The 19445-nt window shown below is 41.3% G+C and overlaps 1 protein-coding gene across 1 annotated transcript in view; it reads right to left on the bottom strand.

The window, feature by feature from the left end:
- Window positions 1–3188: 3188 nt before the first annotated feature.
- The window catches only part of LOC117748339 (glutamate receptor ionotropic, delta-1-like), a 278598-nt gene continuing 262341 nt past the window's right edge, over window positions 3189–19445 (bottom strand). The window contains exons 15-17 of the mRNA XM_034557989.1: window positions 18882–19048; window positions 12170–12410; window positions 3189–3665 (exon numbers count right to left, since the gene is read on the bottom strand). Of these exons, the coding sequence (XP_034413880.1) occupies window positions 3189–3665; window positions 12170–12410; window positions 18882–19048 (885 nt within the window). The remainder of the gene's footprint in view (window positions 3666–12169; window positions 12411–18881; window positions 19049–19445) is intronic.

Raw genomic sequence — 19445 nt, 5'->3', positions numbered from 1 at the left:
GTGCGTGTGTGCGTGTGTGCGTGTGCGCGCGCGTGTGTACGTGTGTATGTGTGTACGTGTGTGCGTGTGCGAAGACATAATCATGATGAACACGAGGAGCAGTGGAGGTTGAACTCCTTCATCCTCCTCTGATTACTCTCTGGGTTAATGACGCCCTCCGTCGCGCCTGCAGGTGATGATGGACCTCATGAGGATTGAGAGTAAAATGACTGCAGGAGAGAAAAAATATAAAATACCGTAAACAAGAATATGACGTGAAATTCTCCAGTGTAACAAAGTAAAGACATATATCTGAATAGCGGAGAGCTCTTTGTTCTCCAGGTTAAATAGAACAGAGGAGTGAGTTGTTCAGCTCCTCTTCTGTTAAAGACGTTTGGTTTCCATCACGTCATCGTCGTGACGACCCGGAAACAATCCACGAGGAAACAACCGTCAAAGAAGCAAAAGAAACGGAGCTTCAGCAACAAAAAAAAGTGTAACTCTTTTTACCGAGACCTGGTCTTCAACCGGTTCCAGTATCAGAACCAGAACAGGAAAGTCTATGCTTCATGTGTTAAAGCTGCATTCTCTCTCCTGACCACCAGGGGGCGACTCCTCTGGTTGTATAGAAGTCTATGCTTCATGTGTTAAAGCTGCATTCTCTCTCCTGACCACCAGGGGGCGACTCCTCTGGTTGTATAGAAGTCTATGCTTCATGTGTTAAAGCTGCATTCTCACTCCTGACCACCAGGGGGCGACTCCTCTGGTTGTATAGAAGTCTATGCTTCATGTGTTAAAGCTGCATTCTCTCTCCTGACCACCAGGGGCCGACTCCTCTGGTTGTATAGAAGTCTATGCTTTATGTGTTAAAGCTGCATTCTCACTCCTGACCACCAGGGGGCGACTCCTCTGGTTGTATAGAAGTCTATGCTTCATGTGTTAAAGCTGCATTCTCTCTCCTGACCACCAGGGGGCGACTCCTCTGGTTGTATAGAAGTCTATGCTTCATGTGTTAAAGCTGCATTCTCTCTCCTGACCACCAGGGGGCGACTCCTCTGGTTGTATAGAAGTCTATGCTTCATGTGTTAAAGCTGCATTCTCACTCCTGACCACCAGGGGGCGACTCCTCTGGTTGTATAGAAGTCTATGCTTCATGTGTTAAAGCTGCATTCTCTCTCCTGACCACCAGGGGCCGACTCCTCTGGTTGTATAGAAGTCTATGCTTTATGTGCTAAAGCTGCATTCTCACTCCTGACCACCAGGGGGCGACTCCTCTGGTTGTATAGAAGTCTATGCTTCATGTGTTAAAGCTGCATTCTCACTCCTGACCACCAGGGGGCGACTCCTCTGGTTGTATAGAAGTCTATGCTTCATGTGTTAAAGCTGCATTCTCTCTCCTGACCACCAGGGGGCGACTCCTCTGGTTGTATAGAAGTCTATGCTTCATGTGTTAAAGCTGCATTCTCTCTCCTGACCACCAGGGGGCGACTCCTCTGGTTGTATAGAAGTCTATGCTTCATGTGTTAAAGCTGCATTCTCTCTCCTGACCACCAGGGGGCGACTCCTCTGGTTGTATAGAAGTCTATGCTTCATGTGTTAAAGCTGCATTCTCTCTCCTGACCACCAGGGGGCGACTCCTCTGGTTGTATAGAAGTCTATGCTTCATGTGTTAAAGCTGCATTCTCTCTCCTGACCACCAGGGGGCGACTCCTCTGGTTGTATAGAAGTCTATATAAATGACTCTACTTCTCTTGATTTATTCCCTCAGTAAACATTGTAAACATTAGTTTTTGGTCTCAATCTCTAGTTTCAAGTCTTCTTCAATACAGCGTGATGTTCATTTAGTAAATTATGGTCATTTAGAGTCAAACAGACCATAAAGCAGGGGATGCTTTAGGGGCGGGGCTACAAGGTGATTGACAGGTCAACACCAGAGACGTATACGGGGTCTCTAGGTCCCTCCTCTTATAAACGGTCACTTCCTGTTGAGTGGTTGCAAAAAAACCAAGATGGCGACGGAGAAATGGCCGAACTGGTGTTGGTGAACACAGTCTGAGTCAGAAAGGAAACAACGCTCTCAGGTGTCATGGCAACGGGTCTTTATTCCCATTCAAATGAAGCGCTGTTGAATTAAAGGAATCACATCACAGGAAGTGAACTCGGCGTCCAGAGAAAAGATCATCGTGGGACGGATGAAGGTTTGGATGCAGACTTTTCACCATCAGTTGTTTGTCGTGTTTGTTAATTAATATTATATATAATATCTGCGAGTGAGGACGGCTCGTCTCCTCCGTCCTTCCACCCTTGAACACTTTAACCTTCACAGCGTCATGGCGGCCCGACAGGCTGAGACTCCTCCCCCTCACAGTACCGACGCCATGAGGAGGACACGAGCCACTCAGCTGTGTGTAAAAGATGAAGCCCCTCCCCCCCATTATTGATCGATACACCATTTACACAAAAGATGAATGTAGACTTTTGATTGGAAAAAGAAACAATGTATCTTATATATTTAATACAAATGAAAAAGAAAAGAAAGATTGTGATCATTTTCGTCCGATGCTGAAGATGTATATATATTTATAGGTTTGGTACAGAGGTGCATAACAGGAGGTGTCCAACACTAGAATGCCCCTACAGTAGTGCATCATGGGTAGTCGTTTACGTCAATGAGTTGTGGAGAGACATCGTTTAATTTCAGCACTTAGAAAACAATCACAATGAATTTCGCGTCATTGTTTCATATTGAACAAAATTTACAAAGCCATTCAAACAGTCATAACTTTTTTTATCAATGTGTATATGTATATATAAATATATATATATATAAATATATATATTTATATATAAATATATTTATATATATATATTTATATATATACATATACTTAGATATATACATATATATAAATATGTTTTTTTATCTCGTTTTGTTTGTTTTTTATAACTAATCTTCTCAAAAATTGAGAATATTCAAAATACACTTTAACCGTACTTTGTCCTCTTGGTATTTACAGATATGCACAAGAGAAAAATTACACCCGCCAACCCGCTTTTTTTTACATTTCCTTTTACATTTTCTTTTTTTGTAACATCGGCTTTTCTGAACAGGAAGTGAGATACAAAATCTTTTTTTTCTTCACTTTTTACATGTTTTTCTTCTCAACCCGCCTCACAACCAAAAGTCCAGGAGCGACCCCCCCACATCACTATATGGACGTACTATGGGTGGCATCAATGGCTCCGGGTATGGGTCCTGCGGAGACTGCCTGGTAGGACATTGGCATGGGGGTCTTGCCAGGGCTCTGCCGGAAGAGCCCCCCGTTGGGGGCCCTGTGTTTGCACTGCATGGTGCTGCTGAGCGGGTGGTGCAGGGGCAACGTGTTGCTGCCAGGGCCCTGGGACAGAGCCAGCGTCCTGCCTAGGGTCCCCCCATGGTGAGGATGGGGATGAGGAGGAGGCGGCCCCCCCTCCCCGGGGAGGAAGGTGGTCACAGCGAGGCCCGAGGCCGGGTACTCCCGCATGGACTTCGGACCCTGCATCAGAGAGGCCTGGCTGGGCTGCATGCTGCCGATGTCCAACGCAGAGATCTCGATAGAGGGGCCGGGGATCTGCTTGTGGGCCAAGTCCTCGTCCAAAAGACTGTTCATACGGCGATGCACCTGTTCCAGGTTCACCTCCTTGTCCTATGAGAGGGGTGGAAGAGGACAGAGGAGAGACAGGGGGAGGAGGGGAGGGGGGGACACAGAGGCTGAGATTTCTCAGACTGCTTCAGGTCTGCTGGAGCTCCATGTGGCCTTTGTTTAGGGGGGCGGTGTGGTGGTGGTGGGGGGGGGGGCTGAGGCCACAGAGACCAATCTGTATGTGCACCTTGAAATCAAACTTGGCCAGTGAATATTAAAGGTTTGATGTCTGGAGGAAAACAATCCTGGAGCCAATCGGGCGCTTTGTTGTAAAGACGTTGGAGGCGGAGCTTAATGCAGGAAGTCTCAAGGTTTTCACCCAATAAGAGACCTCTGATTGAATCTGATCTTTGACCTTATGCAGATATTCTACACACTGGACGTTAGATTTAAAGACTCGAGAAACCAACCAACCGCTTCACAACAAAGCAAGTCCCTGAACGCAGCACGCTTTACAACAAAGCGTAGTGTCCCTGAACGCAGCACGCTTTACAACAAAGCGTAGCGTCCCTGAACGCAGCACGCTTTACAACAAAGCGTAGCGTCCCTGAATGCAGCACGCTTTACAACAAAGCATAGTGTCCCTGAACGCAGCACGCTTTACAACAAAGCGTAGCGTCCCTGAACGCAGCACGCTTTACAACAAAGCATAGTGTCCCTGAACGCAGCACGCTTTACAACAAAGCGTAGTGTCCCTGAACGCAGCACGCTTTACAACAAAGCGTAGTGTCCCTGAACGCAGCACGCTTTACAACAAAGCGTAGCGTCCCTGAACGCAGCACGCTTTACAACAAAGCGTAGCGTCCCTGAACGCAGCACGCTTTACAACAAAGCATAGTGTCCCTGAACGCAGCACGCCGCGGCTCCAGCATTGCATTCGCTTCAACTCAAGAGATCCGATGATGTCATCACACTGACACAAGTTCAGAACAATGCACATGACACATCTGCCCTGTGCATTAATAACACATGATGGCCACTAATTATTCTCTTCATTTAGATATGTTATTTTAATTTTATAAGATTTGAATGCTTTCAAACACATTTTATGATGGAATAGTGAATATATATATATATATACATATATATATATATATATACTGTCATTTATATATTTGCCTCTCAGTAAACATTACTGGAAGAGTCTTTAAATTAAAGAGTAGCTGTTTAAGGCCTCCGCTGATCAATAACTGGGACCGATATTATTATTATAATAATTTTCTTATTCTTATTTCTTCAATTTTTAATTGAGTGGTTCCTCGGGAACTCCTAAAGCCTTTGATCTCAACACATTTACTACATTTATTTCTCTGTGTTCAGCTCAGACATTGAAGCCAATTTTGTTTAAACTGAAGACTGTGATATTAATTGAACACATTTATTTCACATATATATATATACATATACATATATATATATATACATATATATACATATATATATATATATATATATACATATATATATATATATATATATATATATATATATATATATATATATATATATATATATATATATATATATATATATACATATATATATATATATATATATACTGTTGCTCGTTAGTTCACCCTCTGACCGGCCGGCTTCATTTCAGCTGCAGCCGCGAACGCATGAACCAAATGGACAATTCACTTTAATTATATTTCAGTCTTTGAGGTTCTGGTTCTTTATTAGGTTCTAGGGGCTTAGCGGTTCCACCTGAGGATGCAGAACCTTCGCTGATACTCTGTGCACCGACTCGTGGAGTCTGAGAGGTGCAGAGAGGCCGCTGAGTAAAGTCCTGGATGGAGATCAGATGAGTCTGAGTTAGTCGAGTGGCCAAAGATTGAGGGGCTTTCTGCTCCAGAGCGTTTCTACCAATGAGAAATATCCTGGAACCGGTCTGATGATGTCATCAACCACTCAAAGAGTTCTTCTTCAAGTTTCTATTTTAATGAGACGAGTATTGACATCTGAGGAACTTGTTCCAGTGCATATCTTGGGTTCCCTCACAGTGGAACCGCCATTCGTTCTGTTCAACACGTGAAGGAACATGTACAAGTGAGGTCAGAGGTCAGCCCTTATGAAATGTGTTCACAGTTAAAAATGGCCAACTGGAACAAAGCAAGGAGAAACAGAAAGGCACTATAAGAGTTTCTAATGAGGGGGGGGGGGGGGGGCCAAGGCCCGGCATCAATCAACGCTTTAATTATCACGTCATCTGCAAAGAGAAATACAACCAAATTCAAATCAATTGCAATTAAGATCAAGCGTTCTGTTTTCAGATCAAGAACCAAATTAATTTGGCACAGTGTTCTTTATTTTTGTCGTTTGTGTGGAGCTTAAAACGGTTCTGGAAATAACTTCCTGTTCAATTTTCTGATAAGGTAATTGATTGTCTTCATTGGTTTTATCGGTTGGAGTTTTAATGAGCAACGAGAAAACTTTAACAACAAAATGTCTCATTTAAGCTTAAAGTTTTACGTCACCTTCAAAATTTGTTTTCAAAAAGTGACTAAATATATAGATTGTTGGATATTTTACCAGCTGCATGCATCATAGAGGCTTATTATGGTTGAAATGGAGAAAAAGAAATTACCATTACAATGTCGCCAAAGGTAATTTACACTTTAAATACATAACCTCTGCAATGTTTACAATTCTTTTTATATTTACTGGAATATTTCTGAAGGACAAATCCAAGATTTATTTCCAGAACTCAGAATCATAGAAGACTTGTTGATGCTCAGCTGTGAGTTGTAAACAAAGGGACCTTGGCGATGGCACAGATGTGTCTTGCTTGGTGGTTTTATTGGTGGTAGTTGCGTGGAGGTCTATTCTGACCTGTATCAATAGCTTCTGCTTCATCCCAGCCTCTCTCTCTGTCTGTCCAAATGTCCCTCCTCCCCTCCGATGAAGCAGTTGTAATGTCATTATAAGTCAATGGACCAGAAACCCTTGCCAGTCTGTAATCCTTAGCAACCTGCACGAGATCATAGACAGTCAAGAGTAAATAAAAGGGATGGATGGAGAGAGGGAGAGGAGATAGAGAACACACGTCCACAGTGACATCATCAATACGGCGTGACACAGTGAAGAACCAGGGTTACGGGCGGTGTGCACACACATCTTATTGCTAGAGGGCGACAACCACACAACATGCACCGCCTGCTCACACTGTAGTTTACGGATCCATGAGCCTCCCGTGTGTGTCTGCTGTGTCCAGGTGTTGATGCGTTTAAGTGTTGTTGTGTTAAGGTGTTGTTGTGTTCAGGTTTTGTTGTGTTCAGGTGTTGTTGTGTTTAAGTGTTGTTGTGTTCAGGTGTTGTTGTGTTAAGGTGTTGTTGTGTTCAGGTTTTGTTGTGTTCAGGTGTTGTTGTGTTTAAGTGTTGTTGTGTTCAGGTGTTGTTGTGTTCAGGTGTTTTTGTGTTTAGGTGTTGTTGTGTTAAGGTGTTGTTGTGTTTAAGTGTTGTTGTGTTCAGGTGTTGTTGTGTTCAGGTGTTGTTGTGTTTAAGTGTTTTTGTGTTCAGGTGTTTTTGTGTTTAGGTGTTGTTGTGTTAAGGTGTTGTTGTGTTCAGGTGAAGTTGTGTTTAAGTGTTGTTGTGTTCAGGTGTTGTTGTGTTCAGGTGTTTTTGTGTTTAGGTGTTGTTGTGTTAAGGTGTTGTTGTGTTTAAGTGTTGTTGTGTTCAGGTGTTGTTGTGTTCAGGTGTTTTTGTGTTTAGGTGTTGTTGTGTTAAGGTGTTGTTGTGTTTAAGTGTTGTTGTGTTCAGGTGTTGTTGTGTTCAGGTGTTGTTTAAGTGTTTTTGTGTTCAGGTGTTGTTGTGTTCAGGTGTTGTTGTGTTTAAGTGTTTTTGTGTTCAGGTGTTTTTGTGTTTAAGTGTTGTTGTGTTAAAGTGTTGTTGTGTTCAGGTGTTGTTGTGTTCAGGTGTTGTTGTGTTCAGGTGTTGTTGTGTTTAAGTGTTTTTGTGTTCAGGTGTTTTTGTGTTTAGGTGTTGTTGTGTTAAGGTGTTGTTGTGTTTAAGTGTTGTTGTGTTCAGGTGTTGTTGTGTTAAGGTGTTTTTGTGTTCAGGTGAAGTTGTGTTTAAGTGTTGTTGTGTTCAGGTGTTGTTGTGTTCAGGTGTTTTTGTGTTTAGGTGTTGTTGTGTTAAGGTGTTGTTGTGTTTAAGTGTTGTTGTGTTCAGGTGTTGTTGTGTTCAGGTGTTTTTGTGTTTAGGTGTTGTTGTGTTAAGGTGTTGTTGTGTTTAAGTGTTGTTGTGTTCAGGTGTTGTTGTGTTCAGGTGTTGTTTTGTTAAGGTGTTGTTGTGTTTAAGTGTTGTTGTGTTCAGGTGTTGTTGTGTTAAGGTGTTTTTGTGTTCAGGTGAAGTTGTGTTTAAGTGTTGTTGTGTTCAGGTGTTGTTGTGTTTAGGTGTTGTTGTGTTCAGGTGTTGTTGTGTTAAGGTGTTGTTGTGTTAAGGTGTTGTTGTGTTCAGGTGTTGTTGTGTTCAGGTGTTGTTGTGTTTAGGTGTTGTTGTGTTCAGGTGTTGTTGTGTTCAGGTGTTGTTGTGTTTAGGTGTTGTTGTGTTCAGATGTTGTTGTGTTAAGGTGTTTTTGTGTTCAGGTGAAGTTGTGTTCAGGTGAAGTTGTGTTTAAGTGTTGTTGTGTTCAGGTGTTGTTGTGTTCAGGTGTTGTTGTGTTTAGGTGTTGTTGTGTTAAGGTGTTGTTGTGTTTAAGTGTTGTTGTGTTCAGGTGTTGTTGTGTTCAGGTGTTTTTGTGTTCAGGTGTTTTTGTGTTCAGGTGAAGTTGTGTTTAAGTGTTGTTGTGTTCAGGTGTTGTTGTGTCCAGGTGTTGTTGTGTTTAGGTGTTGTTGTGTTAAGGTGTTGTTGTGTTTAAGTGTTGTTGTGTTCAGGTGTTGTTGTGTTCAGGTGTTGTTTTGTTAAGGTGTTGTTGTGTTTAAGTGTTGTTGTGTTCAGGTGTTGTTGTGTTAAGGTGTTTTTGTGTTCAGGTGAAGTTGTGTTTAAGTGTTGTTGTGTTCAGGTGTTGTTGTGTTCAGGTGTTGTTGTGTTTAGGTGTTGTTGTGTTCAGGTGTTGTTGTGTTAAGGTGTTGTTGTGTTAAGGTGTTGTTGTGTTCAGGTGTTGTTGTGTTCAGGTGTTGTTGTGTTTAGGTGTTGTTGTGTTCAGGTGTTGTTGTGTTCAGGTGTTGTTGTGTTTAGGTGAAGTTGTGTTCAGGTGAAGTTGTGTTTAAGTGTTGTTGTGTTCAGGTGTTGTTGTGTTTAGGTGTTGTTGTGTTAAGGTGTTGTTGTGTTTAAGTGTTGTTGTGTTCAGGTGTTGTTGTGTTCAGGTGTTTTTGTGTTCAGGTGAAGTTGTGTTTAAGTGTTGTTGTGTTCAGGTGTTGTTGTGTCCAGGTGTTGTTGTGTTTAAGTGTTGTTGTGTTCAGGTGTTGTTGTGTTAAGGTGTTTTTGTGTTCAGGTGAAGTTGTGTTCAGGTGTTGTTGTGTTCAGGTGTTGTTGTGTTCAGGTGTTGTTGTGTCCAGGTGTTGTTGTGTTCAGGTGTTGTTGTGTTCAGGTGTTGTTGTGTCCAGGTGTTGTTGTGTTCAGGTGTTGTTGTGTCCAGGTGTTGTTGTGTTCAGGTGTTGTTGTGTCCAGGTGTTGTTGTGTTCAGGTGTTGTTGTGTTCAGGTGTTGTTGTGTTGAGGTAGAATTGCAGGTCTGAGGTCAGTTTGTGTTCAAGTGTCACCTCAACTAGTTTGAGCCCCAGTTCCAGACTATATAAGTATTTAAATATATATATATATATAAGTATATAACTATTTAATTATATAAGTATATAAGTATATAACTATTTAATTATATAAGTATATAAGTATATAACTATTTAACTATATACGTATATAACTATTTAAGTATATATATATATATATATAAGTATATAAGTATATACCTATTTAAATATATATATATATAAGTATATAACTATTTAAGTATATAAGTATATAACTATTTAAGTATATAAGTATATAACTATTTAATTATATAAGTATATAAGTATATAAGTATTTAATTATATAAGTATATAAGTATATAACTATTTAACTATATACATATATAACTATTTAAGTATATAAGTATATAACTATTTAATTATATAAGTATATAACTATTTAAGTATATATATATAAGTATATAACTATTTAAGTATATATATATAAGTATATAACTATTTAAGTATATATATAAGTATATAACTATTTAATTATATAAGTATATAAGTATATAACTATTTAAGTATATAAGTATATAACTATTGAATTATATAAGTATTTAAGTATATAACTATTTAACTATATACGTATATAACTATTTAAGTATATATATTTTTAAGTATATAAGTATATACCTATTTAAGTATATATATATATATATATATAATTATATAACTATTTAATTATATAAGTATATAAGTATATAACTATTTAAGTATATAAGTATATAACTATTTAAGTATATAAGTATAATACTATTTAATTATATAAGTATATAAGTATTTAATTATATAAGTATATAAGTATATAACTATTTAACTATATACGTATATAACTATTTAAGTATATAAGTATATAACTATTTAATTATATAACTATATAACTATTTAAGTATATATATAAGTATATAACTATTTAAGTATATATATAAGTATATAACTATTTAATTATATAAGTATATAAGTATATAACTATTTAAGTATATAAGTATATAACTATTGAATTATATAAGTATATAAGTATATAACTATTTAAGTATATAAGTATATAACTATTTAATTATATAAGTATATAAGTATATAACTATTTAAGTATATAAGTATAGAACTATTTAAGTACATAATTATATAACTTTAACTATTTAAGTACATAACTATATAACTATATAAGTATATAACTATTTGACTATATAAGTATATAACTATTTAAGTATATATATATATATAAGTATATAACTATTTAACTATATAACTATATAACTATTTAAATACATACGTATATAACTATTTAACTATATAAGTATATAAGTTTATAACTATTTAACTATATAAGTATATAACTATTTAAGTACATACGTATATAACTATTTAACTATTTAAGTATATAAGTTTATAACTATTTAACTATATAAGTATATATGGTATGGGGGTGCATCTTATGAGATCTTTAAGATGATCTTTTGTTGTTGTTTGTTGTTGTTCTATACAGTCGTGTTTAGCCTCTCTTAGCTCATATGTTTGGTACTCGGGCTCCACATCCGTAGACTGTATGGTTGACTCCTTAAGGCTCTCACCATCCTTCTCCTAAATTGAACCTTTCTTTTCCACAACCCCATTGGTCTCCACCTGCTCAGCAGCAACCAGCAGACTCAGGTAGAGACCAGCTAGCAGCTAAGGAAGCAGGGAGCTGGAGGAGGAGACCAAACACGGAGCTAAAAGAGAGAGAATGTTCTACTTTTGGTTTTCTGCTCATCAGCACTACCCCAACATTAAACAACAGGTATTCAAATACACACTGAAGCGCATGTTAATACTCGTATATAGTATGGAGCTGGGACACAACATGTTGTTTTGTGATTAAGATATAACATAAAACATATTACAATGTGTTAAATCAGCATAATATGGACCTTTGAGATGACCGAACAGTCTCAGTACCGTTAATTGATATCTATTTGCACTAAACACATATCAATTATCATATGTGAGCATCGAGTCAGTGTTGTCAGAGTCCATTAATATTGATCTGAGCGCATTAATGTTTAATGAACTCCTCTTGAAACCCAGAGGTGTAGCTATTAGCTGTGGAAGTGGCTTCCTTTCATTAAAGAGAGAGCGATGTGCTAAATGACTTCTTATGGTTTTTATTCAGCTCGAGTCTCTGTGAGCAACATCAGCAGAATGATTTGATAACGTCTCCCTGGATGTTAACACCCAGGGCGAGCTTCTCCTGGACCTGATCAATTACTTCTGTGTCTCTCGACGGCTCATCCACATTTCACTCTGAAATGGAAAACTGTCCAAAAGTGTAAAAGAAAGTCTGCGTGTGTTCTCGCTCTCGCCTGCTAATCAGAATCTGTTCTGAACCCACGAGCCTCACGACGGAGCACTTGAATGGTTAAGGGATTAATCATTAAAGTCTGCCGGTGTTCTTAGCAGGGGGTCATGCTAATAGCCACATGCTAATAGCCACATGCTCGTGTGGTTTAAAGGTACCAAAGAAGAAGCTGAGGTGTCATCAGCGTGTTGTGAAGCTCGTGGTCGTGTGGTTTGGAGGGTCGGGGGCGATGGACGGATACACAGAGAAAATGGAAGAGGGGTGATCATAAGAGACCAAATTTGATTTCAATCAGTGGGCACCTGCAGCTACTCTGTCCTACCTCGCCGCCCTAGCTCCGCCCCCTAAGCCTACAGCTGGGTGTACTGGAGCTCCACTAAGTCGGGGCTCTGGTCCTTAAAGTAGAGTGTGGCAGTGTCCTCCCGCCGGGCCCCGTGCTCGGTCACCTCTTTGGGCTGCTCCTGCCGGCAGCGGTGGCTGCTCCACCACGCCTCCAGCCCGGCCACCAGGCAGGCCAGCAGCAGGCCGGCGGCCAGGATGCAGAACACGCCGGCGAAGCTCTGCAGCTTCAGGGAGCGTCCGTCAGGGTGAGAGCCGGAGAGGCTGCTGAGGTCACAGCGGCCGGCCTTGGGCCACCACTTCTGCTTCATGATGTCCAGGTCCCCCTTCTCCTGGAGCTCCAGGATCCTGGAGGGGGAGGGGGTGGGGTGGGGGGGGGGGGGGGGAGGAAGAGGAAGAGGAGGAGGTGGAGGAGGAGGAGGACAAGAAGGACAACGTATTTTTAACTGCTACATGCCAACATAAGTTTAGTATAATGTCCCATAATGTCGGAGAACGACACCGAAGGTGAACGCCGACACGCCGAAGGTGACGCCGACACGCCGAAGGTGGACGCCGACACGCCGAAGGTGGACGCCGACACGCCGAAGGTGACGCCGACACGCCGAAGGTGACGCCGACACGCCGAAGGTGACGCCGACACGCCGAAGGTGACGCCGACACGCCGAAGGCGACGCCGACACGCCGAAGGTGACGCCGACACGCCGAAGGTGACGCCGACACGCCGAAGGTGGACGCCGACACGCCGAAGGTGAACGCCGACACGCCGAAGGGGACGCCGACACGCCGAAGGGGACGCCGACACGCCGAAGGTGGACGCCGACACGCCGAAGGTGACACCGACACGCCGAAGGTGACGCCGACACGCCGAAGGCGACGCCGACACGCCGAAGGTGGACGCCGACACGCCGAAGGCGACACCGACACGCCGAAGGTGGACGCCGACACGCCGAAGGGGACGCCGACACGCCGAAGGTGAACGCCGACACGCCGAAGGTGGACAGATCGAATAGTTTCACAAAGTCTGAGAAGGTTATTAACGGCAGGATTATGGGATGGAAACCCAGGATAGACGTACTGCAGCAGTTAAAACCAGGTATTAAAAATTAAATAGAGATAATGCTTTTCTCTCTGAACAATGGCGCTGCCCTCCATTTAACACGGAAGGCATTATGCCTGATGGTCCCTGAACGCAGCGCAGCGAGGACGCCGCGGGCCGGTGGACGCCGGCTGAACCAGGAGGAGGTTCTGTCTCCATTCAGAGGAACAGCAGAGCTTAATTAAAGAGGAGCAGAGGGAGGAGGAGGGAGAAACGATGAACCTTCACCACCGCAATCAGACGCCAGAGAGGAGGCGCAGGAGGACACAAAGACACGAGGAGGTCATGAGGAGGCGCAGGAGGACACAAGCACACGAGGAGGTCATGAGGAGGCCCAGTAGGACACAAGGACACAAGGAGGTCATGAGGAGGCGCAGTAGGACACAAAGACACAAGGAGGTCATGAGGAAGCGCAGGAGGACACAAGGACACGAGGAGGTCATGAGGAGGCGCAGGAGGACACAAGGAGGTCAAGAGGAGGCGCAGGAGGACACAAGGACACGAGGAGGTCATGAGGAGGCGCAGGAGGACACAAGGAGGTCATGAGGACACAAGGAGGTCATGAGGACACAAGGAGGTCATCTGTGTGTGTGTGTGTGTCTGTGTGTGTGTGTGTGTTTGTGTACTTACTTAGCTTTAAACAACTAAACTACTCAGTTAGATTTAAAGAACTAAACTACTAGTTAGGTTTAGATAACTAAACTACTAGTTAGGTTTAAAGAACTAAACTACTAGTTAGGTTTAGATAACTAAACTACTCAGTTAAGTTTAAGGAACTAAACTACTAGTTAGGTTTAGATAACTAAACTACTCAGTTAGGTTTAAAGAACTAAACTACTAGTTAGGTTTAAAGAACTAAACTACTAGTTAGGTTTAAACTACTAAACTACTAGTTAGGTTTAGATAACTAAACTACTCAGTTAAGTTTAAGGAAAAAAACTACTAGTTAGGTTTAAAGAAATAAACTACCAGTTAGGTTTAAACAACTAAACTACTAGTTAGGTTTAAACAACTAAACTATTCAGTTAGGTTTTTAGCTAGCTAAATTAGCTTAGCTAGCTAAATTAGCGTCACTACCGACGTTTCCTCTCAAACGCCTGCAGCCGCCATCGATATCTGAAGCAATAAAGAAAGAAGAGAAGCGCTTCATCAACGTCTTCTGAGCGTTCACTAGCGATCACACTAATGAACCCTGACAGGAAGAGGAGGAGCCAGATGAGCTTCGTCATACGCATCTGAGGATCAACTTGCTTCAACTGAAACGTTTACGATCTCTAAATGAAGCGTTCGATTGAACTATGAATTACATTCTGCACACATTTTATCTTAAAAACAGAAGTCATTGAAGAGAAGAGTCATATGTATTCTAGTTCAGTAGAGTCTCATGTCATCATGTTTCAGGATGTTTATTATGTTTCAGGATGTTTATCATGTTTCAGGATGTTTTAGGATGTTTATCATGTTTCAGGATGTTTATCATGTTTCAGGATGTTTTAGGATGTTTATCATGTTTCAGGATGTTTATCATGTTTTAGGATGTTTATCATGTTTCAGGATGTTTATCATGTTTCAGGATGTTTCAGGATGTTTATCATGTTTATCATGTTTCATCATGTATCAGGATGTTTATTATGTTTATCATGTTTCAGGATGTTTATCATGTTTCAGGATGTTTATTATGTTTCAGGATGTTTATTATGTTTATCATGTTTCAGGATGTTTATCATGTTTCAGGATGTTTATTATGTTTCAGGATGTTTATCATGTTTATCATGTTTCATCATGTATCAGGATGTTTATCATGTTTATCATGTTTCAGGATGTTTATCATGTTTCAGGATGTTTATTATGTTTCAGGATGTTTCAGGATGTTTATCATGTTTCACCATGTATCAGGATGTTTATTATGTTTATCATGTTTCAGGATGTTTTAGGATGTTTATCATGTTTCAGGATGTTTATTATGTTTCAGGATGTTTCAGGATGTTTATCATGTTTCAGGATGTTTATCATGTTTATCATGTTTCAGGATGTTTATCATGTTTCAGGATGTTTCAGGATGTTTCAGGATGTTTATCATGTTTATCATGTTTCATCATGTATCAGGATGTTTATTATGTTTATCATGTTTCAGGATGTTTTAGGATGTTTATCATGTTTCAGGATGTTTTAGGATGTTTATCATGTTTCAGGATGTTTATTATGTTTCAGGATGTTTATCATGTTTCATCATGTGTCAGGATGTTTATCATGTTTCATCATGTTTCATCATGTTTCAAGATGTTTATCATGTTTCATCATGTTTCAGGATGTTTATCATGTTTCATCATGTTTCAGGATGTTTATCATGTTAATCATGTTTATCATGTTTCATCATGTTTCATCATGTTTCAGGATGCTTATCATGTTTCATCATGTTTCAGGATGTTTATCATGTTTATCATGTTTCATCATGTTTCAAGATGTTTATCATGTTTCAAGATGTTTATCATGTTCATATTGTTTATCATGTTTCATCATATTTCAAGATGTTTATCATGTTTCATCATGTTTCAGGATGTTTATCATGTTTCATCATGTTTCATCATGTTTCAAGATGTTTATCATGTTTATCATGTTTCATCATGTTTCAGGATGTTTATCATGTTTCATCATGTTTCAGGATGTTTATCATGTTTCATCATGTTTATCATGTTTCAAGTTGTTTATCATGTTTATCATGTTTCATCATGTTTCAATATGTTTATCATGTTTATCATGTTTCATCATGTTTCAAGATGTTTATCATGTTTATCATGTTTCATCATGTTTCAGGATGTTTATCATGTTTATCATGTTTCATCATGTTTCAGGATGTTTATCATGTTTCATCATGTTTATCATGTTTCAAGATGTTTATCATGTTTATCATGTTTCATCATGTTTCAAGATGTTTATCATGTTTCATCATGTTTCAGGATGTTTATCATGTTTATCATGTTTCATCATGTTTCAGGATGTTTATCATGTTTCATCATGTTTATCATGTTTCAAGATGTTTATCATGTTTATCATGTTTCATCATGTTTCAAGATGTTTATCATGTTTCATCATGTTTCAAGATGTTTATCATGTTTATCATGTTTCATCATGTTTCAAGATGTTCATCATGTTTATCATGTTTATCATGTTTCATCATGTTTCAAGATGTTTATCATGTTTATCATGTTTCATCATGTTTCAGGATGTTTATCATGTTTATCATGTTTCATCATGTTTCAGGATGTTTATCATGTTTCATCATGTTTCAAGATGTTCATCATGTTTATCATGTTTCATCATGTTTCAGGATGTTTATCATGTTTCATCATGTTTATCATGTTTCAAGATGTTTATCATGTTTATCATGTTTCATCATGTTTCAAGATGTTTATCATGTTTCATCATGTTTCAGGATGTTTATCATGTTTCATCATGTTTGAAGATGTTTATCATGTTTCATCATGTTTATCATGTTTCAAGATGTTTATCATGTTTCATCATGTTTCAGGATGTTTATCATGTTTCAAAGGAGAGGAAAGGAAAGGAAAGGAGAAGAGAAGAGAAGAGAGGAGAGGAAAGGAAAGGAAAGGAGAGGAGAGGAGAGGAGAGGAAAGGAGAAGAGAAGAGAAGAGAGGAGAGGAAAGGAAAGGAAAGGAGAGGAGAGGAGAGGAGAGGAAAGGAAAAGTAAGGAGAGGAAAGGAAAAGAGACGAGAGGAGAGGAGAGGAGAGGAAAGGAGTCAGTGAAGTGACTCCAGAACCTTAAAGGGACCTCGTTGTTTAAATGTTACTGCACCTCCTGACGTCCTCCTGCTTTTCAAGAGTCAAAGAAACGTTCCAGATACCGAACACGGTACCTGAACCTCTCACGGTACCTGAACCCCTCACGATACCTGAACCCCTCACGATACCTGAACCCCTCACGGTACCTGAACCTCTCACGGTACCTGAACCCCTCACGGTAACTGAATCTCTCACAGTACCTGAACCCCTCAAGGTACCTAAACCCCTCACGGTACCTGAACCCCTCACGGTACCTGAACCTCTCACGGTACATGAACCTCTCACAATACCTGAACCTCTCACGATACCTGAACCTCTCACGGTACCTGAACCTCTCACGGTACCTGAACCCCTCACGGTACCTGAACCTCTCACGGTACCTGAACCCCTCACGGTACCTGAACCTCTCACAGTACCTGAACCCCTCAAGGTACCTAAACCCCTCACGGTACCTGAACCCCTCACGGTACCTGAACCTCTCACGGTACCTGAACCTATCACGGTAACTGAACCTCTCACGGTAACTGAACCCCTAACGGTAACTGAACCTCTCACGGTAACTGAACCTCTCACTGTACCTGAACCTCTCACGGTACCTGAACCTCTCACGGTACATGAACCTCTCACTGTACCTGAACCTCTCACGGTACATGAACCTCTCACTGTACATGAACCTCTCACTGTACCTGAACCTCTCACGGTACATGAACCTCTCACGGTACATGAACCTCTCACTGTACCTGAACCTCTCACGGTACATGAACCTCTCACTGTACATGAACCTCTCACGGTACATGAACCTCTCACTGTACCTGAACCTCTCACGGTACATGAACCTCTCACTGTACCTGAACCTCTCACTGTACATCTCACTGTACCTGAACCTCTCACGGTACATGAACCTCTCACTGTACATGAACCTCTCACTGTACCTGAACCTCTCACGGTACCTGAACCTCTCACTGTACCTGAACCTCTCACGGTACATGAACCTCTCACTGTACCTGAACCTCTCACTGTACCTGAACCTCTCACGGTACATGAACCTATCACGGTAACTGAACCTCTCACGGTAACTGAACCCCTCACGGTAACTGAACCTCTCACGGTAACTGAACCTCTCACTGTACCTGAACCTCTCACGGTACCTGAACCTCTCACGGTACATGAACCTCTCACTGTACCTGAACCTCTCACGGTACATGAACCTCTCACTGTACATGAACCTCTCACTGTACCTGAACCTCTCACGGTACATGAACCTCTCACGGTACATGAACCTCTCACTGTACCTGAACCTCTCACGGTACATGAACCTCTCACGGTACATGAACCTCTCACTGTACATGAACCTCTCACGGTACATGAACCTCTCACTGTACCTGAACCTCTCACGGTACATGAACCTCTCACTGTACCTGAACCTCTCACTGTACATCTCACTGTACCTGAACCTCTCACGGTACATGAACCTCTCACTGTACATGAACCTCTCACTGTACATGAACCTCTCACTGTACCTGAACCTCTCACGGTACCTGAACCTCTCACTGTACCTGAACCTCTCACGGTACATGAACCTCTCACTGTACCTGAACCTCTCACTGTACCTGAACCTCTCACGGTACATGAACCTCTCACTGTACCTGAACCTCTCACTGTACCTGAACCTCTCACGGTAACTGAACCTCTCACGGTAACTGAACCTCTCACGGTACCTGAACCTCTCACGGTACCTGAACCTCTCACGGTATCTGAACCTCTCACGGTAACTGAACCTCTCACGGTACATGAACCTCTCACTGTAACTGAACCTCTCACGGTACCTGAACCTCTCACGGTAACTGAACCTGGAGGTAAAGAGGCCGTTTCACGTGTGGGGTTTGGTGCCCTGCGCCCCGTCTGCAGGAGGCACTTACTTCTGGGAGAAGAGGTCCCTGTAGGGGCTGCCGTGCTGCATGGCGATGCCGTAGCCTTTGCTGCTCATGCCGTTCCCCGACACCGTGATGGTGCAGTCGTCATCCGTCAGGGCGGCGTACTCCAGCACCGCCATGTCCCACAGGAAGGCGTAGGGACTCTTCTTCGCCTGAGAGACGGGGGGACGGGGGGACGGGGGGGGACGGGGGGGGACGGGGGGGGGGGGGGGGGGGGCAGTGTGTTAAATATACATAAATACAATCAGCTTGTTGTGGAACATATGGACCTGTGGGGAGACGATGACATCACCTCTCCAGCTTCTGCTCTGGTTTCTATGGAAACACTGGACTCAGCCAGAGAACCTGGCAGCAACATACTTTAAAGAAGAAGAACATCCACACATGTTCATCTGGATTTGTGGTTTAGAACTAAATAATTCATAATAACAGCAAAATAAAAAGATCTTGTTTTGGTAAAAAAAAAAAAATACACCTTCTGGGATTTATCTGAGAGCTGAAGCAACGCTTTGTTACTGTAGGAAACTACAGGAAGCCCAGAGGGTCAAA

The sequence above is a fragment of the Cyclopterus lumpus genome, chromosome 19 (assembly GCF_009769545.1).
Source record: "Cyclopterus lumpus isolate fCycLum1 chromosome 19, fCycLum1.pri, whole genome shotgun sequence".
Taxonomy (NCBI): Eukaryota; Metazoa; Chordata; class Actinopteri; order Perciformes; family Cyclopteridae; genus Cyclopterus; species Cyclopterus lumpus.
Note: the sequence above shows the minus strand (reverse complement) of the source record. Positions and strands in the feature narration are given on the sequence as shown.